Raw genomic sequence first — 23699 nt, 5'->3', positions numbered from 1 at the left:
TAGTAACAGGTGCTGAAATTCTTTTCCATCAAAGTCCCTTCTGGAAGGTCTGCCTGTCTGGGAATTCCACCAGTGACATCTCCACCAAATTCCTATTGTAATAAGGACTTAGACTCTTCATATATACATATGAATATCCGATGGGTGTCTAAAAGTTGACTATAAGATTTGGCATCTCTGCCTCCATTTTGCATCAGTCTCCTTTACTCTGAATCACTTTGGATTCCAGGAATGAGATCTAATCTGATAAACATCTTGTGAGGAGAAGTCAGACCCAGGCAACAGCAACTTTCTTATCTGGGACCCAGTCTGACCAATTCTGAAATGGTGGACAGACCACACCTGATCAAGATTACCTACTTAGGCAGTTGTAAAAAGGCTTCAGTTGTGCAAATCCTTGCCCTCCTTCCTTTTCCTATAAAACTACAAGGTCCGCCTCTGTTCCTCAAAGACAGGATTAAAAACTTGGGTCCCTTTGTCTTCCTGGTGTAGCTGTCTCAGGAAGTTCCTTTCATGCTTTTCACCATTATCATTTCTGTTTGATATTTGGGGTAACTATGTTACCAAAAGCTGGGTCCTTGCCCCCTGAATGCCAATCAAATAATGAGGACACGGTTTTAAGAAAAAGAAAAACGATTTATTGTTTTGCTGGCAAAGGAGAAATATGGGGTGGAGGGGGGGGACCTCCTGTCCCAAAGGCTGTGATTCTGCCCATTAGCAAGAATAGGGGGGCTTCTAGGGGTGATCCAGAGAAAATGAGATTAGGGAGGAGAAGGTCAGGAAGATTAGGGAAAAGAAGATCAAGAAGGATGTTAGGGAAAAGAAGATCGGGAAAAAGAAAAAAAAGCGACAAGGAATACAGTCAAAACATCAAGTGAACCTCTGTTACAGCTGGCTCTGATTTATTGGATCCCCAGAATCAGGCCTCTGGCCTAGGACTCTGGTAACACTATTAGGGTATGGTTAGCAATACCCATGAATTTGTGTACTTTGTATCTTTCTTGTCTCCTCAACAGGACCTTAATTCTTCATGGAAAGGAACAGTATTATGTTTACCATTCTAACAGTATAAAAGGCACACAACAGGAAAAGAACATTTCAAAAATACATATGTAGTCTGGATATTAAGGAGTTATTGATGAAGGGTTTTGTTGTTGTTTTTGGTACTGTAGCGTGAACTTGGTAAAGGGGTGCTTCAACCATTGACCTACATAGCCAGATGTTCTCTTTTTTTTTGAGACACAGTCTCACCAAATTGCTGAGGCTGGCAATCCTCCTGCCCCAGGCTCCCTTGAGATTGCAGGAGTGCTGCTGCACGGCCCAGCCTAACAATGTACTCTTTCTAGAACAGTGGTTCTCAAAATGTGGTCCTCAAACAAGGGCCTCAGCATCACCTGGAAAGCTTATTAAACGTGCAAAATTCAAGGATTCCCCAAGCCAGAACTAGAGAACAGAAACTCGAAAGCCCATGAATTACTTTTTAGACAGCCCCAGGGCGGAAAATAATGCACCTAAAAGTTGGAAAACACGGGTATCAGTCCTTTTCAGTTTTGGTTTATGATCATGTACTGCGTTAGATAAACACTAGGATCTATCTCCTTTTTAACTACGTTGTAGGTAAAATACGTTTCCACGGACCTTGTTTCTAGTCAAGGTTACATTTTAAAAGAAGGGGAAAGGCAGACTCCCGCTTCCGCATCAGTACCTCTGCCCAGCCTGTCATTACAGTAGACACAGGTTTACCAGCAGAGCGCTGGCCACAGACTGGCGGGGAATTCAATGTCCAGAGACTGGAGCAGGAACTGACCAATCAGAAGCCAGGTTCGAGTTGCTCGCCCATCCCGGCGGTGTGATTGGGTGGTTTCTCGCCGACGGAAGAGACCCGCCTCGGTCATGCTCCACGCCCTCTAGCGCGAGCCAATCGTTGCTCGCCGCTCGAAGAGGCACGACCCGCGCGAGCGATACAACATGGCGGAGTCCGCTTCCTCAGCGGCTCCGAGCCCGCGGGGCCGTGCGGACGGGGAGGATGAAGAGTCCTCCCATCGAGAGGGGATGGAGAGGGCCAGAGAAGACCTAGAACAGTTTGAGTACCAGGAACTGACCGACTGTCAGATGCAGTTGGGGGCCCCTGAGGAAGAGCGGGGGGAGGCGGAGGAGGAGGAGGAAGAAGAGGGGGAAGACGCGGACCTGGTGGCGGAGGCCGAAGCAGTGGCTGCTGGCTGGATGCTCGATTTCCTCTGCCTTTCTCTTTGCCGGGCCTTCCGCGACGGCCGCTCGGAGGACTTCCACCGGACCCGCGACAGCGCCGAAGGTGAGGGACGGGTGGCTGCGTGGGGACGGACGGCAGAGGCTGCGTTTCCAGCGGGGTCGCGAGCAGGGCTCTTGCGGCGGTTCGGCGGAGGCTCGGCTGAACGAACCTCTGTTGGAATCTCGGTTCCGCCTCTTCTCATCAAGCTTCTGTTTTGCACTTCGGAAAAATGAAACTAAGACCCGCGGCTAGGGCTGATAAAAAAATTGAGTTGAATTGAATAAGATTGCACCCGACCCACAGCCCAATTCCTCGTCTCCTTTGCCTATATTTGTTGCTCTTCTGCTTAGGTATTCCTGTAGTAATGTTAATTTGTGAATTATTTAAATCTCATTTGGCCTACTTGCTGACTATAGCCCCTGGAATAAAAATAACTATGAAATCTGTCTAGCAGCCTTTAACTGATGGGAAAAGGTAGACCCAACGAGAAGACGAGAGTTAGCATTTTGAAGGGCAACGAAATGATATCCCGGGATTTCATTTAGCGTTGCCATTGAATTAATTGTGTATCTATAATATGGCTAGTATTTAATACAAGATTCTCAGCAAGCCATATCGATGCATCTTCCTGAGTAGGCATATAATCTTATAGAAGACTGAATTAGTTAACCTAAGGTACTGGTAGGTTAAAAGGGGTGTTCTGAACCCATGCTTTAATGTTCCAATTCAAGGACCTTTCTTCCACTTGTCACACGTGGATACACTGGAGCCATAATTACCATTAATTAGAAAATTAAATCCTAGAATGAAGTCATTTAGTAATAATTAGAATTATTAAAAAGTTGTCTTTGGGGCTGGGGATATAGCTCAGTTGGTAGAATGCTTGCCTCGCATGCACAAGATCCCCAGCTCGATCCCCAGCACCACAAAAAAAAAAAAAAAAAAAAGAAAGAAAAGAAAAAGAAAAGGAAAAAAAGAAAAAGATTGTCTTTGGGCAGGAAGATTGAAAGTTCAAGGCTAAAACTTAGCAAGACCTTGTCTCAAAATAGAAATTTTAAAAAGGCCATGGATGCTGCTAAACATCCTATAGGGCACAGGAGATATCCCCAACCCCATTCTCCAACAAAGAATTACATGGTCCAAAATGTCAAGTGTTTCCATTCTATTTTATTAGAGATAAGACCTAAAGCAGCTGGGCATCTGGTCTACGCCTGTAATTCCAGCAATTTGGGAGGCTGTGGCAGCCTCAGGAGTTTAGCAAGGCCCTGTCTCAAAATTTTAAAAAGGGAGCTGGGGATATAGCTCAGTGATAAAGCACCCCTGGATTCAATCTTTGCTACCAAAAAAAAAAAAAAAAAAAGAAGAAGAAGAAGAAGAAGCAATACTATTCTTTTGGTTTCTCATTTTTTTCATCTGTAAAATTTTGGTAACAATAGTGTCAAGGACTATTAAGCAAATGAATTGATATGTGTAAAGGAAGGTTTCTGAATGGCAACTCTTGAAGTTTTGGACCATGTAATTCTTTGTTGGAGGATGAGGTTGGTGATATCTCCTATGCCAGGATGTTTAGCAGCATCTGTGACTTTGACCCACTAGAGCCAGTCCTTGTATTATGAGACAGGGTCTTGCTAGATTGCCCAAACTAGCCTTTAACTTTCCATCATTCTGCCTCAGCCTCCTGCTTACCTGGGATTACAGGCATGTGCCTCCTTCCCCACTGTTTTTTGTATACTTGATGATAACCCTTCTGACTGAGGTAATATAGAAGGAATTCTTTTTGGCTTTGTTTTGCAGTGCTGGACCTCAGACTCAGGGGCTCCTGCATACTAGACAAGCATTCTACCACTAAGCTTTCATTACTATAGAGTGTTGCTTTTGATTTTTTTGATTTTTTTATTTTTTGGTACTGGGGATTGAAGCCAGGGGTGCTTTACCACTAAACTGCTTTCCAACCACTTTTTTTTTTTTTAAGACAGAGTCTCATTAAATTAGTGAGGCTGGCCTAGAACTTGTAATCTTTCTTCCTTAGCCTCCCAAGTTGCTGGGGTTACAGGTGTGCACCAACACGCCTGACAAATGCTGCTTGATGAAAGTAGTTTTAAGTGTTTGTTATTCTGCATATTAGTCAGTTATATTTTGCAAGAAAAGCATTAATTCTGAAAGGTTCTCTTTTTTTTTAGATTTTTTTTAAAAGTTGACTTAAGTAAAACATAACACCTCTAAATTTCTGCTAAATTTTTTTGGGGGGAGTGAGTACCAGGGATTGAACTTGGGGGCCACACCTCCAGCCCAGTTTTGTATTTTATTAAGAGACAGGGTCTCTCTGACTTGCTTAGTGTCTCAGGGTTGCTGAGGCTGGCTTTGAACTTGTTACCCTCCTGCCTCAGCCTCCCCACTGGGATTACAGGCATGCACCACCACTCCCAGCTCTGGTAATTTTTACAAGATATTTGTAACCTATTAACAAACCACATAGTGGCACTGCTGGATTGTTTGTTTTTAATAAAATTCATTTTTTTCTTTTCTAGCCATAATTCATGGATTATCCAGTCTTACAACTTATCAACTGAAAACTGTATACATATGTCAGTTTTTGACAAGAATTGCAGCGGGAAAATCCCTTGGTAAATATGTTTTTATCTTATAGTAGAAGTATTTTGATTTATGTCTAAATATAAGAGAATGAGAAGAAACAGATGGGAGCTGTCTTCCCCCTTTTATTTAAGTTTACCTACAGGTATACAGCATATAAACACATACACACAAACACATATATATGTTCACGTAAATATATCTAAAGCAAGTAAAAGTATATTCTCTGTCTTCTTAGCACAGTGGTTTTCAAACTTTAGCCTGCTTCAGAATTGCTTATAGTACTTCTTAAAAAACATAAAAGTGCTGAGTCCTTCTGCCCCTCATGAGTTTCAGATTCTGTAGGATGGGTGTGGAGCCTTGGAATTTGCATTTCTAATAAGTTCCCAGATAATTTTGGTGTTGCAGTGGAAGAATTATGCCTTATCGATTCTTGGGGATTTCACTTTAAATTTTATACACAATAACTTTGTAATGATGCCTGTCATATACACACTGTTTTTACTGGCAACTATGATATTTGAAACCTTTCATAAACTTGATGTTAGTACTTGTTTATTATAAAGAAACGTGGTTTATATTTACTCTCCTTTGAAGTTCAATTAAAATTGGAATAGGGAGGTTTAGTTCAGTTTTATCAATAATGACTATTTATAACATGGTCATTTAAATGACTGTTTTGTGCAAATAATTACATACTTATGTTGGGTTTTTACCACTTATAAAAATGCTTTGTCTTCCATTCTGGGTGGTGGGCAGTACTTACATGACACTGCTTACTTAAACATGTATTACATAAAATCACAGAGTATTACCACATGAATCCAGCTCTTGCTCATGTATCCTGCTTTGTTTGGCAACTGAGGTTAGATCTGGAGTTGATGCTGAAGCACAAGTGGAAGAACTAGAGGTAGAGTAGATGTGGAAGAGAAAGGATGAAGATAGAACCTGTTACTGAGGAAAACAAACTGATATGGACACAATTGGAAATTTTCAGACCAAAAGTTAACATTGCTATTCAGGGTTGTTTGGAAAATTAAATGTGAGAAAATATACTAAAGGGTCCAGAAGTTCTTTACATATAGCATTTGTTCAATATATCTTAGTTTCTTCTCAGAAACCTCCCAGCAAAAAAGGAAAGGAGATCCAATTATTATGTGTGACACAGAGCTGGGGATATAGCTCAGTTGATAGAGTGCTTGCCTCACTTGTACAAGGCCGCCCTGGGTTCAATCCCTAGCACCACCAAAAAAAAAAAAAAAAAGTAGTAGAGTGCCTCTGGATCCCCAGTACCAAAAAAAAAAAAAAAAAAAGAAAGAAAGAAAGAAAGAAAATACTATCATTATTTAGAAAATAAGCTATAGTTGCTGTCTTGATATCTTCATGCTGATCTTCCTAAACTTGGTCCTCACCCAGGCCTCTTAAGTTAGTAAATGTCAGCACATTTATCCATTAATTAAAACCTGAGAGGCCTTCCTCTGTTGATTTTTCATTCTGCATATCTAATCTATTAGTCAAGTCTTGTTCTATTTTCAAAATAAGTTCCAAATTGGACAACTGCTTGCCTTTTCCATTATTCTGATCTTAGGTAGCTGACTCTTCCTTCTCCTTTTTTGGTACTGAGGATTGAACCCAGGGGTGCTTTACCAGTGAGCTATATCTTCAACCCTTTTTTATTCTGAGATAGGATCTCATCAAATTGCCAAGATTGGCTTCAAATTTGTAATCTTCCTGCCTCAGCCTCCTATATCCCTGGGATTAAGGCATATATAACTGCATCCAACCAAAAGGAATTCATTATTGTAGTAAAGAAAAGTTTCAGTTGTTTTATAATTTTTTTTTTTATATATTTATTTTTTAGTTATTGGCGGACACAACATCTTTGTTTTGTATGTGGTGCTGAGGATCGAACCCGGGCTGCACGCATGCCAGGCAAGCGCACTACCGCTTGAGCCACATCCCCAGCCCCGTTGTTTTATAATTTTAACAGAATTTTTTCAGTTTTAAAAATCTTAGCAAATTAACTTAGAAAATCACTTCCCTAAATTGATGTGTGAGAACAGTGCCTGGCACATAATATATACTCATATAAATATATAATATATACTCAAATATTTACCAGCAATGCATCTTTAAAAAGCTGATAAAGTAAGGTTCTACTTAAGTCTTCTAAATTATTTATTTTTCTTCTGTTTTTTTAAAAGACGCACAGTTTGAAAATGATGAGCGAATTACACCCTTGGAATCAGCCCTGATGATTTGGGCTTCAATTGAAAAAGAACATGACAAACTTCATGAAGAAATAGAGAATTTAATTAAAATTCAGGTATGAATATTACTTTGTACTTACAGTTGTTATTGTGAAAGAAAATGAAAGCATATGATATCTAAAATAAACAATTGGTTTGGGGTTTAGCTTAGTGGTAGAGCATGTGCTTATTACTAGCATATATATATATATATATAATTACTAGCATATATATATAGAAATTGGATAGGATACCCAGAGTAAAATTTAGAATCTTAGAAATTTTGACCTTTGTTTTGTAGTCTTGATATACACACCAGCGCCTAGAACTTAAAGATTATCAAGCAGTCTTCAAAATTGAGGAGTTGTACCCTCCCAATTTCTATTTAAGGAGTATTTTTTTTTAAATAGGCAATTTTAATTTTTTTTTTTTTTGGTGGGGTTTTTGATGCTGAATATTGAACATAGGGCCTCATATATGCTAGTAATAAGCACATGCTCTACCACTAAGCTAAACCCCAAACCAGTATTTTTGATTAAGAGTAGATTATGGATTTTTGCAAGCAAGAGTATATAAAATTTTAAACATGTTGAGAATTTTCATAGACCATTTAAGAGTCAGAAGCCAAAAGTCATTTAGAGATATAATTGGTAAAATATGTTTTGCTAGCATTGAAGCCAATAGTATAGACTTTGTCAGTTAAATAAACTTTTCCTCATTCTTATAAAATTAAAGTTGTTTTTTTTTTTAACATGGTGAAGGTAGAGAATCTAAGTGGTTGTGATGACAGTCAAGTAGAATTAGGACATGAAAAGATTGGGCAGAAAAAGGCCTAATTACTTTAAGACTCGAACTCAAGTTGAAGAGATTTTTCATGTTATTCCAGACTTTAGGGGCTCTAGAAAAAAGCTAACCTTTGTTACTACACTGTAAGGTTGAGGGGTTGACAATAAGTACATAGTAAACATTTAATATAATACTTGCCAGACATTCTAATCCCTTTTACATTTGTTTATTGTTGTTTCACATTTGTATATTGTTCTTTTCATCATTTTACATATTTATAAGGCAACAAGAAATATCCTGCCAAGTTTATAGTTATCCAGATGATAATGGTGGTCTAATATCTTCTCACGTGTTTTATCAGAAAGGCTAATGTGTAAATGATCATTCAAAAGCAGCTGACTTGCTAGGTTTCTAGTAGAAATCTTCCAGGGATCTTGACTACTAGCAAATTTTTTTATATTTTAATTATCAAAAATAACATCTACCTCCTGTCTTATTTTCCTGTAGCTCAAAATTAATATTTAGATAGGTCCTAAATGTACGTCATTTAGCTTCTTATCTATTAATGCCTGCTTTACATTTGGCTTACGTATGGGATAGAATGTTGAGTATTTGTTTTTGAATATGTGCAGGACCAATGAAATTTTTTTTTTCATTTTTTCATACCCTATTGTAAATTGTTCTGTTATTTGTCAAATATAACTTATTAAACTGCATAAAAGTTTTAAATGTATTTCAGATTCACTTGATTGATGTCAGTAATTAAAAATTTCTGGATATATAGTAGTTTAAGGTGTGTATTTCTCATTTTATCTTTAGGCTATAGCTGTTTGTATGGAAAATGGCAGTTTTAAGGAAGCAAAAGAAGTCTTTGAAAGAATATTTGACGCAAATTCTCACACGGTAATTGTCTAAACTGAAATCATAGAATTTTAGAAAAAAATTGTCATTTTCACATTAAATCGAAGTATTATTGATATTTTATATTCCCCTTTTTAAAAATCAAGTCTTCTAAATCTGTTGTGTACTTTATATGTTTAATATGTCTAAATTCAAATTAGTCACATTTCAAGGAATCAGCAGTTATGTGTGGCTAGTAGCTACCATATTAGGCAACCCAGGTATAAAGAATGCATTTTAACTTGCTTATTTTTCCAGTTATTTTTGTGATTATTAGTAATTTGCCTGTGGGTAATGTTAAAGTCAATAGAATTTTTTTTTAATATTAAAAGCACAGTATTTTTGGAGTGAATTAACATTCAAAGAAAAATGGTTTTATATGTTTTTAGTGAAATTTTTACTGAACAGGGCATATCTCTAGAAGAGTACATGTATATAAGTAGCTGTGATTTTACAAAAGGAATATGTTTATGTGAGGAGCCTCTAGATCAAAAAACAGAACCTTAACAGCATCTTCCAGTCACTTGAGGAAGTAGTTACCTTCTCGGGTATAACTACTACCCTGGCTTGTACCACCAAAGATTGGCTTTACTTTTTTTGAACTTATGATGGAATTATATAGCAAGTTTATATTTGTAAGATTGATCCATGTTGCTTATAATAATAGTTTGTTCACTCTCATTGTTTCATCATATAAATATGCTATAATTTATTCATTCTACTGTTGAACATTTAAATTATTTCCAATTTTTGGCTGTAGCATACTTTTTTGTTTTGTTTTGTTTTGTTTTTTAAGTACTGGGGATTAAACCCACGAGTGCTTTACTGCTGAGTTACATTCTCAGCAATTTTTAATTTTTTAAAAATTTTTGAGATAGGGTCTCACTAAGTTGCTTAGGGCCTCGCTAAGTTGCTGAGGCTGGCCTTGAACTTGAGATCTTCCCATCTCAGCTATGAGTCACTGGGATTTCAGGCATGCACCACAGCGCTTGGAAAAAGTTCTGTAGTTTTTTATTGTGCATCCAGCATTGAAAGAATTACTACTGAAAAAAAACTTGTAATATCCTCAAGAAGATATGAAGAAAAATGTTTAGGAGCATTGCAATAATGGCCAATAGCCTAAATCCCCAACATGCTGGAAGAGTGGGTGAACAAATGATATTTTTGATCAAATAGTACTATACAACTGTGAAATAAGTAGTTCTACAAACATCAAACATTCCCATTACAACTAGGAAAAAAGTTTGATAAATTGTAAAATCATGTTGCTAAAGACATGGAAGCAATGAGAATGAGATGCACTAAAATTCTAATCACTAGAAATTAAAAGAGGCAATAAAAGTTGAAAAATCCCGTTTTAGATAAAACACTGATATATTTTTTCCTTTTTACCATCCCCTTCTCAGTTTTTCAGTATTTGATGTTTTAGACACATAAACATTATTTAACTTTTAATTGTTCTTTGAGTTTATTATAAAGTGCTTGTTTCCAATTAAATAATATGATGAATTCTTTTGTATTTGGAATTTATTTGTGTGGCATATTATTAATACATTTTTTTCTATTTCCTTTAGCCTTTAGAAAGGAAATTGCTTATGATAATCTCTCAGAAAAATACATTCCATTCTATTTTTCAACAGTTCAGCTACAACCACATGATGAAGAAAATTAAGAGTTATGTGAATTATGTGCTTAATGAAAAATCATCAACTTTTCTAATGAAGGTATGCGTATTCAGAGAGTCTTAACAATAGACTTAAGAGAAATTCTTAAGATAAAGAATAGTTGAAATAGCCTTAAAAAAACAATCAGAATTTTGCTGGGCATGGTGGTATATGCCTGTAATACCAGCAACTCAGGAGCCTGAGGCTGGAGTTTTGGATGTTCAAAGATAGCCTCAGCAATTTAGCAGGGCTGAAGCAACATAGCAAGACCCTGTCTCTAAATAAAATATAAAAGGGGTTGAGGGGGTGTGGCTCAGTGATTAAGTAGCCCTGATTTCAATCCCCAGTACCTAAAAATTGAATCAGAATTTTGTGTAGTGGTTTTGTAGAAGAATGTGGTAAAGTGTTACAATTTATGAACCTACTAAAAGGATTTTATAGGTGGTCTTTGTAGTATTTTTGCAGCTTTTCAAAATAAGAGTTGCATCCGGGCATTATGACTTATGCCTGTAATACCAGCTGCTCTGTGAGGCAGGAGGAACACAAGTTCATGGCCAGCCTGGGAAACGTAGTGAGATCTTTAAAATAAAAAAATTTTGAAAGATCAGAATAAGAGTTGGGGAAATTTTTAAAACTGTGTTATTAAGAGGAAAACTTAAAATGAATTAAGAAAAAGTGAAAGCACATATTTAGTTTTATTGCCAGTAAATTTTAAACATTTTGGGAAAAGCAAAATTGGATTGAATAGGGATTCCCAGCCCCCACCCTTCCTACCCCACTCCCCCAGTGATGGGGATCAATCAGGGCCTCACACATGCTAGCAAGCACTTTGCCATTGAACTATGCCCCAGTCCTTTAAAATATTAAGTAACATTTTTAAAAAATATTAAGTGAGAGTTTTATTCTATCTTGGCCACAAAACATTTTAAGTTATTTATTGTGCATCCAGCATTAATTTGTTGCTGGATTAATTTGAGGGAATTTTATTTCAAAATAATGGATTTTATTTATTTATTTTTTAATTTTTTTAGTAGCTTTTGGTCTTAAAATTGCCTAGAGAGGGCTGGGGATGTGGCTCAAGCGGTAGCGCGCTCTCCTGGCATGTGTGCGGCCCGGGTTCGATCCTCAGCACCACATACAAACAAAGAAAGTTGTGTCCGCTGAAAACTAAAAAATAAATATTAAAATCCTCTCTCTCTCTCTCTCTCCTTTAAAAAAAAAAATTGCCTAGAGATCAGTATGTTTGTCAAATATATTTACAAGGAAAGATCCCCTCCATAATGCTTTACCAAGCAGGTAGCTAAAATAGCTGCCAGCATTACTATAATTATTGGTGAGAGCCTTGCACAGTGGGGCATGGCTTGTAATTCCAGCAACTCAGGGGATATAGCTCAGTGGTAAAGTGCTCCAGCTCAATTCCCTGTACCCCCTCCCCCCCCCCCAAAAAAAAAACCCTATTGGTGAAAATAGTAACATGATACCCTTTATTGTTCTGTGAACAGATATTTGCCTATGATTATTGGCAAAGAATTAACAGAGTTATTTAAATGTTATTTGTTTTAAATAACCTAATGTGTTCTTTCCTCTTCCTTTTTTCTACACAACCCTCTAAGGCAGCAGCAAAAGTAGTGGAAAGTGAAAAATCGAGAAAAATAACTTCTCAAGATAAACTTAATGGTAATGATATTGAAATGGAAACTGAAGTCAATTTGGATAAAGTAAAAAGGTTTGTAAAGTCACTAATTTTTTGTCTTATAAACGATCCTTCTTTATGTAAAAGTGATGCCATTGAGCCATTATTATTAAGAATAATGAGTTCTAAGTGTGTAATCTTACTAATGATTAACATTGGCTTTTTGAAGTACTATAGAGTTATAGCATGACATACACAAATTATATATTCTAAGCAAAAATAGGGAATGAGAAAATACTATGGCTTAAATAATGTAGGTAATTTCATTTATTATTCTCAGCAAAGATGTGCTGAGAAAACTAGATTGAGGTTGGAGAGTTGAATCATTTGTACCCCTTAGTTCTATTCATAACCCACATACCTTCATTATGTGACTCAATTATGCACTAAGAATTATTCTAGTATTTTTAAATATTGTTCATATGTCTTCTCAAGGGTAAGCTGATAGTTCAGATGATGTTCAGCTAAAGAGCGAGTAATTTGCTCTCTCACTGAAGAGAAATAGGTTGTATTAGTCCTAAGTATTGAGAGACAGTAGTTTGATTTCGTCTGCAAAATTAGGAATTTTTAAGGGTGGATTTTTCTTTTAGCTTTTGTTTTTGTGGTGCCATGGATCAAACCCAGGGCCTTATACATGCTAGGCAAGTGCTTTACCACCACTGAATTACATCCCCAGTCCAAAGGTAATTTTTTACTTTTTGCATTATAAGCTAACCCTATTGAAGAAAATGTAACTCAAATCATTAAAAAGATCTTTTCTGTTAAATCTATAGTCTACCTGGCACAATGATGCACTCCATTTAATCCCAGAAACTCAGGAGGCTGAGGCTAGGACAGGTGATGATGAGTTTGAGGCCATCCTAGGCAACTTAGAAGACCCACAAAATAAACATTTTTATAAAGAGCTAAGAATGAGATTCATCAGTGAAGCACCCCTGGGTTGTGTCCCAATACCACAAAATAAACAAGCACTCAGTGTTTGTTCCCTTTGTGCTTCCAACCTTAATTCAAGGCCAGATAATCTCATTCAGAGTCTCTGTGATTTCTGGATGAATATATTTGGCAACAGAAATAATATTATTTCTTCTTGGGACCACAACTGGAGTGCTTAATTATTTACTTAGAGATAGATATTGGAATTCTAGTTGGATATATACTGCATTGGTAACACCTCAGGACTGAGGCTTAGTCTTCTTATAGTGTTTCCTTTTATTGTTCCTGCCCATCAGAGAATGGCCTATCCCTCATTGGTTCATCTTGAGGTCTTATTTATCATTTGACTTTTTTCTATGATCCATTTAGAAAAGTAGAGATTGTATTTTTATTGGATACATTATTTCATTTTGTTTAGAAAAATCAAGGTTTAATGATTCTAAAACCCCAAACATCCTTGAAGCCAGGCCTTCCTTATTTTATGATGTAATACTATCATAAAATAAAATAAAAACTTATTCCATGGTTCTTGCAGATAATGAGCACATTTCCTATATTCTTTCCTTATATAGTACCATTCACTTATTTCTGATGTTCTCCTAGACTGAATGCAGTGTATGTATAGTTCTTCATTTTCTCATCTACCTTTCTGCTGCGTCCTGTCCTCCACCTCATAAATCCAGGTGTCTCTTGTATTAAGAATCTCATCTCAGAAATATTTCTCTAATGTGTTCTTTCTCTCTTTTTTTTTTTTTTTTTTTTGTACTGGGGATTGAACTCAGGGGCACTCAACACTCAACCACTGAGTCACAATCCCAGCCCTTATTGTACTTTATTTAGAGACAGGGTCTCACTAAGTGCTTAGCGCCTTGCTTCTTGCTGAGGCTGGCTTTGAACTTGTGATCCTCCTGCCTTGAGCTGCTGGGATTACAGGCGTGCGCCACAGTGTCCAGCCTCTCATCTCTTTTTTTTTTTTTTTTTTTTTTTAATATTTATTTTTTAGTTGAAGTTGGACACAATACCTTTATTTTATTTTATTTTCATGTAGTACTGAGGATCAAACCCAGGGCCTGGCACATGTTAGGCAAGCACTCTACTGTTGAGCCACAACCCCAGCCTTCATCATTTTTATCATAGATTATTACATAGAATTCTATCATATAAATCCAACCTTGACATAATTCCCAGAATTAGCTTTCACAAAATCAGATGTTTAAATCATTTCCCAGGTTAAAAACCTTTTGGCTCGTGTTTCCTACTAAATGTGTCAGAATTTATTGGCATGGCTTACAAAGCTTTATATGGCCTTGTTTTTTGCTTTTGTTTTGTTTTGTTTTTCAGAAGTCCCCTTGTATCCATAGTTTCACTTACAGGTTGTCAACCATGATCTATAAATATTAAATGGAAAATTCCAGGAACAATTCAGAAGTCTTAAATTGTGTGTCTTTCTGAGTAGCATGATGAGATCTTGGATCTTCGTGCTGCACCCTTCTCCTCTCTCCCAGGCAGGACATGAATCATACTTTTGTCCAATGTATCCATGCTATATTCACTACCTACCCATCACTCATTTAGTAGCCATCTCAATTATCAATTGACATTTGTAATATTGCAGTATTTGTATTCTGGTAACCCTTATTTTACTTAATAATAGCCCCAAAGGGCAAAAATAATGATGTCCCAATTTAGATATCCCACAAAGAACCCATTAAGTGCTTTCTTTAAATGAAAGCTATTGACCTAATAAGGAAAAGAAACACTGTATGTTGACCTTACTAAGCTTTAAAGTAAGAACAAGTCTATCCATGAAATAGTGCAGGAAAAAAAAGAATGTTATTACTAGTTTTGCTGTCTTACCTCAGACTACAAATGTTACTGCTACAGTGCTTGGTAGATTCTTACTTTATAAGGTTCAGTACTGTCCACTTTCAGTCATCTGCTTGGAGGCCTTGGAACTTAAAATTAACCCTGGTGGGTAAAGAAAGTGGTAATGTGCTATGTACTGTACTTCGGCTTACAACATGTTAACCTTCAAACAAATCATATTTCTTTGCCCACAAATTTAAAGTTTGAGGTAAGACAGCAAAACTAGCATAAAGTTCTTTTTTTTTTTTTTCCCTGCACTATTTCATGGATAGATTTGTTCTTACCTTAAAGGTCGTCATGAGCAGTTTGAGGTACAATAGAAAGACTAACATGAATATTTTGGTCTTTCTTTACAATTTGACAGCTAGAATATTTGTTTTTACATTAGAACTTAATAGTGTTGGCATATGATGTTTTTCTTGCCGAGAGCTTTTGCTTTTTTTATTGAAAGGATAGATGCTGTATGGCTTCTCTTTGGCACATTCAAAATGCCAAATCACTACGTTTTGTGCTTCAGGTTCATTATTAAGGAAAAAGGGTTACTTGAGGGGCTGTGGGTGTAGCTCAGTTGTGGAGTTCCTGCCTAGCATCTACAAGGCCCTGGTTTAGATCTTTAACACCACAAATAAAGTAAAGCTGCATTTAAAAGAAATGGGTGTGATGATGCATGCCTAAACTCCCAGCTACTTGGGAGGCTGAGGAAGGAGGATCACAAGTTTGAGACCAGCCTTGGCAACTTATCAAGACCCTGTCTCAAAAAATAAAAAGGAATGGGGATGTAACTCAGCGGTAGAGCTCCCCTGGGTTCAATCCCCAATAACACACACCAAAAAAGGTGGGGGTTGGCAGGGGGTATTTATACACTGCTTTGATAAGTGACTGATGGGTAAGTAGCATATATAGCATGGATATACTGGGCAGTAGGCTAGTTCATGTCCCATGCAGAACAGCAGGGAGAATGTGAGATTTCAACATACTACTCAGAAAGGCATGTAATTGAAATCTTAATATACATTCAGCAGTTTTCTATTTAATATTTTTGGACTGCTGTACACCAGTACTATCGGATAAGAGAGAACTAATGGCTCAACTATGGTATATGGTTTCAAATATTCATTGGAGACCTTGGAATATACCTTTCATGGAAAAAGGGGGGCCACCACATAATCTCATTCTTAAGTGTTATCCCCCTTTGTGCCCATATGCTTGAAACTTTCTAGAAGCACAGAACTTATCACTGATCTTAAAATGCTACCCTGTTCCCTTGCTTAGTTTCTTCTATTTTGGATTCCCTTCTTTTTATTCTCTCTAAGGCAGGCTGTTATTTGTTGTTCAAGGTCTACTTTACAGATCACCTATACAAAGTCTTGCCTAGCTCTGATCAGAGTTATTACTTCTGGGCTCCAATGGTACCAAGTCACATCTATAAAAAGGACTTACCTTAGATTGTAACTTATTTGTTTACCTGTTTGCATCTCTCATTAGTCTTTAGAATTCTTTGAAGGTTCTTTTGTGGCAGAGGCTAGGATGGAGGCTGGTTCTGGGCAGTGGGCTAAGATTGAGGCTGATTCTGGGAAATGCTTGGGATTGAACCAACTGAGTTAAATCCCCAGCTCCCCTTCTGAAGGTTCTTATTAGTCTTGAAGCATCTTAATTGGCTTGGTAACCTTGGTTACCAAGGTTATATTAGAACTATTAGTCCACTAGTTACAGGGATTAAAATAAAAATTAGAGACAGGATAAAGATCAGTAACCAAGCAAACATCAATATTATCTTGTAAGCAGAAACAGGGCAAAAAAAGCATTAAACCAAAGTATCAGAACAGCAGTCAACGGGATGCAAATGAAACAAGCATAGCATCAGAAGTATGATTGTGAGGTCAGATAAATGTTAGAAAAATCAAATAAATGTTCTTAAAAATAAAATAAAATGAATGTTCTTAACTTCCTTCCTTGAAGACCCAGAAGTGCCTTGTGACATTTTATAACTTATTAGTAACTCTTATATTTGAAAGAACTGAGTGTTTTACATTTAAAATGTACACTGTTAATAAAAGATTAATTCTAAAAAGAAAAAAAAACTCTCCTTAAGACTAGATGGAATAAATGTTTTGCTATGATAAAGCTTTTAATCTATTTGAGGCATCAACAGTTATTGGCAGGAAACAGCAGAAAATCTATAATTTGTTGCTAAAGTCTTTAGATAGACCTCAGTGCTAAAAGAATTGAGATAGACTACTTTGTAGAGGTATTAGTTTTGTGCAGGGACTTGAAGGACGGTTGAGATTTTTCATGAGTAGATGGAAATGTTACCTCAGAAAAGAGGAGTAGAAGCAGTGAAGGCATGGAGATGAAAATCGTCATGCTATATTTTGGAAGCTATTTCAACTATAACAAAGGGGAATTTATTTAAAAGTTCAATTGGAGACTTGGCAGAATCAGAAATTAAAATTGAATTATTCAAATTGTATACATTAAACACAAAGCATTATTTTTTGTAAATTGATCATACCTCAATAAAACTTTTTTAAAAAACTTGAATTCATGGAAATAAGGGCCATGGAAAATTTTTTTAAGAATGATATTATGAATGTTTGATGAAAGCATTAAATGCTTAATGTTTGAAGCTTGATATATGCCTTATGCCTCTTATAAGCACATTTGGGCAAAAATTAACCATGTTGTAACGGACTATGTATGTCTTAATGTTACCAGGCTTTCTTTCCAAAGATATTTTTATAAATCGAAATGTGACTTGACTATGTGGAAAGTGCTGTCTTTAGGCAAAATTGCTTTTATTTACATTCTTACAAATTTTTTCTTCTTTTAAAGTGTTAGTGACAAACAGTCTGCGGTAACTGAATCCTCAGAGGGTACAATATCCTTATTGAGGTGAAGTAAATTGATGTTTTTCTTCTCTGTCTTTAAAAGTCTTTGATTGAAACAATTCATGCAGACTTAAATATGTTATTATAACTGCCATGTAAATGGTATGATTAAAAGTATCTCAGGGTTCTGCTTACCTCAACAAATCCTCAAGACCCTGATATGTCTTAAAATTTCAAATTAGAGACCTACTTCTGGAATCTGGGTTGTTTTACATTGTTTCAACAAGGCCATTATTGGAATAATATATAGGGAGTACTTGAGCTTAAATCAGGTGTTCAGTAAACTTATTCTGTCATAAAAACAAAGATGTGATACTGGGGCAGGAAGGGAATAGGGAAACATATCTGATAAATGTCCCATATTCCAATTTAACGAAATTACTTGAAAAACTGGTTTTGATCTAGAAATGCTGTGACAGACGATAAATATGAGAGTCTGCATGAACGGTTTCAGAATAGAGTAGTTGGGATGCTTGATGGAACCATGGGAGAGGGTGGCTAATATGGTGTGGAAGAGATTGTTGAAGATGAGGATTTGAGAAGCCAGGATGTTCTATGATTTGTCCACAAACACTGAAATTATTCATAATGGCAGCACTTAGGTGTAGAAAATGGTCCATGAATGATGGGAAGTTCTTTGAGGGATAGTGAGTGGCTATAGAGAATTGATAAAAGGTGATATATATCAGGAGCTTGATTCCTCAAGAACTGAGACTTCTGGGGAAACAGGCTCCTGAACATGGTACCCATTGGTAAATGAAAACTATATTGGGGTTATGGATGTAATTCAGTGAGGAATTGCTTGTCTAGCATGTGAGGCTTTGAGTTTGATCCCCAGCACAGGAAACAAAAGAACAATAAAAATACTAAAATACTATGAAGATCCACCTCTAGGAATCTGTGGCTTATAGAGAGTGGAAAATTAAGCCAGTCTCCACTTGAGAAAGCCACAAAGAAGAGAAATGTCCCAAAAGAAGAGCTAGATTTTTAGATAAGGCAGAGATAGAGAAACTAGTGAAGCCATTGAGAATGGCATTCCAGAGAGCACAAGAAAAACTTTTGGGAGAGGAAAAGAGGGGAAGTATCATTAACTGGAATAGAGTATTTGTAGGGATAACAATGTAGCAGAGCCTACATTTTAGTTAGGTGTAGATAATATAGCTGTCTAAGCTCAGGCACTCTACTTTTTGAATCCTTTATTAAATGAGTAATACCAACTTTGCAGGGTTGTTAAATATATATATAAATATATAAACATGTGAAAAAAAATATATATATAATATATATATTATATATATATATATATCAATCACATCTTGTAATTTCAGACAGCCTACATCTGCTATCATATAAAGGAATTTTGGAATTTCTTTTTTGGGGAAATAAATTCAGAAGCCATAGGGAGAATGAAAGTTGGAGGGGTTTAATTCCCCCCCCCCTTGATCTAATTGGAAGGCCAATAGAGTCTTGATTTCTGAGAAAAGAGATGAAAGAGGGAAGTCTGACAACAGAAGAAACCAAAAGTTAACATGGAGCACTAAACAAGGAGAGCATGGAAGGAAGCAGGCCAAAGTAGAAGATCCTAGAACAGAGATAGTGATAAATCATGTACCTTTTCCTCCCTATCTTTACTAGTCTTTCTGGAATCACATGCTTTCACTTTTTGTTTAGGTCTCACAAGAATCTCTTCATATCCAAATTGAAACATGGAAGCTGGCAGCAAGACTTTAATGAGAAAGAGGAGAGAGTAGGAACTCTTCAAAGTAAGTACTATTACTGTAGTTTCAGAATTGGAAAGATGATGTGTTCTCAAAAATGATCCTCAAAGTTGAGGTCACCCTGCAACATACAAAACACTTCAGAAAACAAGAGAACAAAGAATATGATAGTTACTTGAGATGATACTTAATTTAGAAAGTTCTGAATGCTTAAAGTTCTTTTGCTTGTAACATAGTAAAACTTGTTTTCTACCTTAAGTGTATTCATCATCTTCATCTTCAAGTAATTACTTTCTTGAGACACAAATACACTCAGATTTCATTATTCACAGATAATTATGTCTTGAGAGCACTGAATTAGCAGATACTGAATCATTATCCCTAGGAGAAATACAAAGTTAGATTCCTCTGAGCCTTTCATCACAACTTTTTTTTTTAACCAACTGATTAATACATAATCTTGTTTTATGTATTGATCAGTTGTTAGCTGTTAAGAAAGGCACTTTATTATTGATTAACATTGAGTTACCGCCACCAGCACTACAATGCAAGCCTTGATGAACTTTGTGTAACATCTATTTTTCTATAAGGTGCATTACAGCCTTCTTGCTCTGAGAAACACTAGACAGCATTTCCAGATTTAAAAATGTGTCACTAAATCAACCAGAAAAAAGACACGTCTACCAATGGACCTGGAAACTTCCATGAGTATTGATTTTGGAGTTAGACAAATTTTAGAGAATAGATAAATTTAGAAATAGAATCTGAGGATTGACCATATGAAGAACCTATATATCCCATATATTTTCCTTACTACTACTTTTTTTTTTAATGCCAAGGATTAAACCCAGGGGAACTTTACCACTGAGCTACATCCCCAGCTCTTTTTTATTTTGAAACAGGGTCTTGGTAAGTTGTTGAGGTTGGTCTTGAACTTGCAATCCTCCTCTCAGCCTCCTGAGTTGATGGAATTACAGGTGTGTGCTGTCATACCTGGCTTGGATAGCTTCTGAAAACCAGTCTGAAATTATTTTCAATTGTAATTTGATTATCAGTTCCTTCTTGGTATGTATTCATTTAACAAAAATGCATTGACCGATATTTTATTCTAGGCACTGTATTAATGGTGAAATTAATGTAAATTATTTAGGTGGAAGCCTAAATATTAGGTCTAGACCTTTATTGATCAGAATAAAAAATAAGAGATTTAAGAAAATTAGGCTTGTTTTCCATACTCATAAGTTACCAACTGAACACTCGGCACAGTAAGTAGGCCTGCAATAAATATTATTAAATAAATGTATTCAGATCTGATACCTGGTGACATGGCCAGTATTAGCTAATATTTGTGAATATAGTGCTAAAACACATTTGTAAGTACTGTCATCACTCTCATTTTAAAGATGAAAAAACTGAAACTCCATTATTTTCCTAATGTTGCTAAATTCCAAAATCGAATTTCTTCATCTGTTACTACAGAATGTCTCAAAATTATAATTATAAACTAGAATAATGTGAGCCTTTTCTTGGGCTTTTAATATCATAATACAAAATTCAAGTAACAGTAAACATACACTTGTTGATGCTCAACATAGCTCATGAGTAGTTAAACTCTGAAGACTATAACCTCATTTCAGAGGGGTTTACAGTGATTGTGGATATTGATTCTATAAGGTCTTATGATTTTTAGCATTTTAAAAATCTAGTTTACTTAAATAGTACCAAGTGTCCTCTCAATTAGAGGATATTAGTTGTGAAAAGGTTTTCATTTTTTTAAAAATGAATTTTGGGTGCCATCTTTGATAGCACAAATACAAAAACAAATATTTGGTTTATAAAATTGATAAACTAATTTGGAAGAAAATCAAATGTTTCAGAAAAGTTGAAAGAAAAGAATCATCCAAATTCCTTCTATGCAGAAAAACTTCACCAGCATTTGGCAAATAATCATTACTATTTGTGTTAAAAGTTCTTTATATAGAATTCACTTAATATTTAAATCTACCTTTTTTATCAAGGTAGAAGTTGAGATAAAAAGAGGTTAATTAAAATTCCCTTGGCTATATAGTATGTGAGCAGAACCTACCCTAACCAGAATCTGAAATTAGACTTTCAGACTTTAGGCAGACCCATATCCTTAAAGGTTAGAAAAATATTACCAGGTTACATGTTATCTACAAATATGTTTATATATAATTTTTTAAAGTAGATCTGAAGGATTCAGTGAATTTCAAATATTGTTTCACAAGAAGCATCACTATATGAGCTCTCCATAATCAAGAATAAATATGAAATGCTTTGAAAGGCTGGGTCCAGTTGCATCTACAAATATAAATTTAAGCCTTGGCTGTTGATTGGTTTTTAGCAAAAATCTGTCCCACCAATGCCCATTTTTCTTTTAAATTTTTTTTAGATGTTATGGACCTTTATTTTATTCATGTATTTATATGTGGTGCTGAGAATCGAACCCAGGGCCTCACACATGCTAGGCAAATGCTCTTACCACTAAGCCACAACCCCAGCCCCCCCCCCCCCCGCATTTTTCTTAACATTTTATGTAATCAAGTTTTGTAACCTGTTTTGTAGCCATAATTCCTGTAAAAGTTTGATCGTATTTAAATTGATCTATTTACGAAATCCTTCTACCAAGATTCCCTTAATCCTCCGCTCTTCATTTTATTTATTTTTGGGCTGGATTTTTAAAAAATGGCTTATAGACACTATAATTTCTAAATTCATGCATGTCCAAGAGCGTCTACTCTTATTTGCTTAAAAGATTTGCCTACATTTACTTGAAGAAAAAGTAGGCCCAAATCTCTCTTGTCAATGTAGGAACTGAATTCTTCAAGTCTCCTAAAGCACAAGAAGTAAAATCAAGAATCAATAAATGGATGGTATCAAACTAAAAAACAACTTCTCAGCAAAGGAAACAATCAAGAATGTGAAAAGAGAGCCTACAGAATGGGAGAAAATCTTTGCCACCTGCACCTCAGATAGAGCATTAATCTTCAGGATATATAAAGATCTCAAAAACCTTAACACTTAATCAGTAAATGGGCAAACGAACTAAACAGACACTTCCAAAAAAGAAAAATACAGTCAACAAATACATGAAAAAATGTTCAACGTCTCTAGCAATTAGAGAAATGCAAATTAAAACTATACTGAGATGTCATCTCTTCAGTCAGAATAGCAGTTATCAAGAACACAAGTGACACTAAATGTTGGTAAGGATATGAGGAAAAAAGAACACTCATACATTGCTGGTGGGAGTGCAAATTGGTGCAACAATTGTGGAAAGCAGTATGGAGATTCCTCAGAAAACTTGGGATGAATCCACCGTTTGACCTAGTTATCCCACTCCTCAGCATATATCCAAAAGATTTAAAATCAGCATATTATAGTGATTAGGCCACATCTTTATAGCAGCTCAATTCACATTAACTAAGCTATGGAACCAATGTAGGTACCCTTCAGCAGGTAAGTAAGAAAATGTGGTATATCATCATAATGGAGTTTTAATGAGCCATAAAGTAGAATGAAATTATGGCATTTTCTGGTAAATGGATGGGACTGGAAACTATTGTGCTAAGTGAAATAAGCCAATCCCCCAAAAAATGTTCTCTCTGATATTCGGATGCTAACTCACAGTAGGTGAGGGTAGGGTGGGAGTGGGAGAAGAGTGGAGGTTCACTGGGGAGTGGGGGAAAGGGAAAGAGAATGGGAATGGAAAAGACAGTAGAATGAATTGGACATAACCTTCTTATTTTCATATATGAAGACACAACTAGCATAACTCCATATCCTGTACAAACATAAAAATGAGAAGTTATACTCCATGTATATGATATGTCAAAATACATTCTACTGTTGTGTATAACTAAAAAGAAAAAAAAATTAAGAAAAAAGATTTACCTACATATAATATTTTCCAGGAATACTTTCTTCTCACAGCTTTGTAAACTTTGATTCAAGTGCTACTGTGGTCAAGTCTGAGGTTAATCTGACTTCCCATAATTTTGTATAGGTGTTTCTTTTTTTCCTTACATGCTCAGATAGTCCTAATATTATTGTATGTTTTATGCTATAAATCCCTTTTTTCTGCTTTAGTTGTACCCACAAATTTCATGTTGGATTTTCATTTAGTTCAACGTATTTTTTT

The 23699-nt window shown here is 35.9% G+C and overlaps 1 protein-coding gene across 3 annotated transcripts in view; it reads left to right on the top strand.

Moving 5' to 3' along the window:
* Positions 1 to 1923: 1923 nt before the first annotated feature.
* The window catches only part of Terf1 (telomeric repeat binding factor 1), a 31090-nt gene continuing 9314 nt past the window's right edge, over positions 1924 to 23699 (top strand). Inside the window, exons 1-8 of one of the 3 annotated variants that reach the window (XM_046460537.2) lie at positions 1924 to 2311; positions 4777 to 4872; positions 7045 to 7166; positions 8695 to 8778; positions 10416 to 10499; positions 12053 to 12165; positions 17764 to 17823; positions 19491 to 19582. In XM_046460537.2, coding sequence (XP_046316493.1) covers positions 1969 to 2311; positions 4777 to 4872; positions 7045 to 7166; positions 8695 to 8778; positions 10416 to 10499; positions 12053 to 12165; positions 17764 to 17823; positions 19491 to 19582 — 994 coding nt within the window. In that variant the 5' untranslated portion in view covers positions 1924 to 1968. Of the gene's footprint in view, positions 2312 to 4776; positions 4873 to 7044; positions 7167 to 8694; positions 8779 to 10349; positions 10500 to 12052; positions 12166 to 17763; positions 17824 to 19490; positions 19583 to 23699 lie in introns of all 3 variants that reach the window. The other 2 variants (XM_046460535.2, XM_046460536.2) reach the window with 2 other exon arrangements.

The sequence above is a fragment of the Marmota monax genome, unplaced genomic scaffold (genome assembly GCF_021218885.2).
Source record: "Marmota monax isolate L192 unplaced genomic scaffold, Marmota_monax_Labrador192_F-V1.1 WCK01_AAM20220418_F8-fsc00063, whole genome shotgun sequence".
NCBI classification, from domain to species: domain Eukaryota; kingdom Metazoa; phylum Chordata; class Mammalia; order Rodentia; family Sciuridae; genus Marmota; species Marmota monax.
The sequence above is the reverse complement of the archived record's forward strand: the minus strand, read 5'-3'. Positions and strand labels throughout refer to the sequence as shown.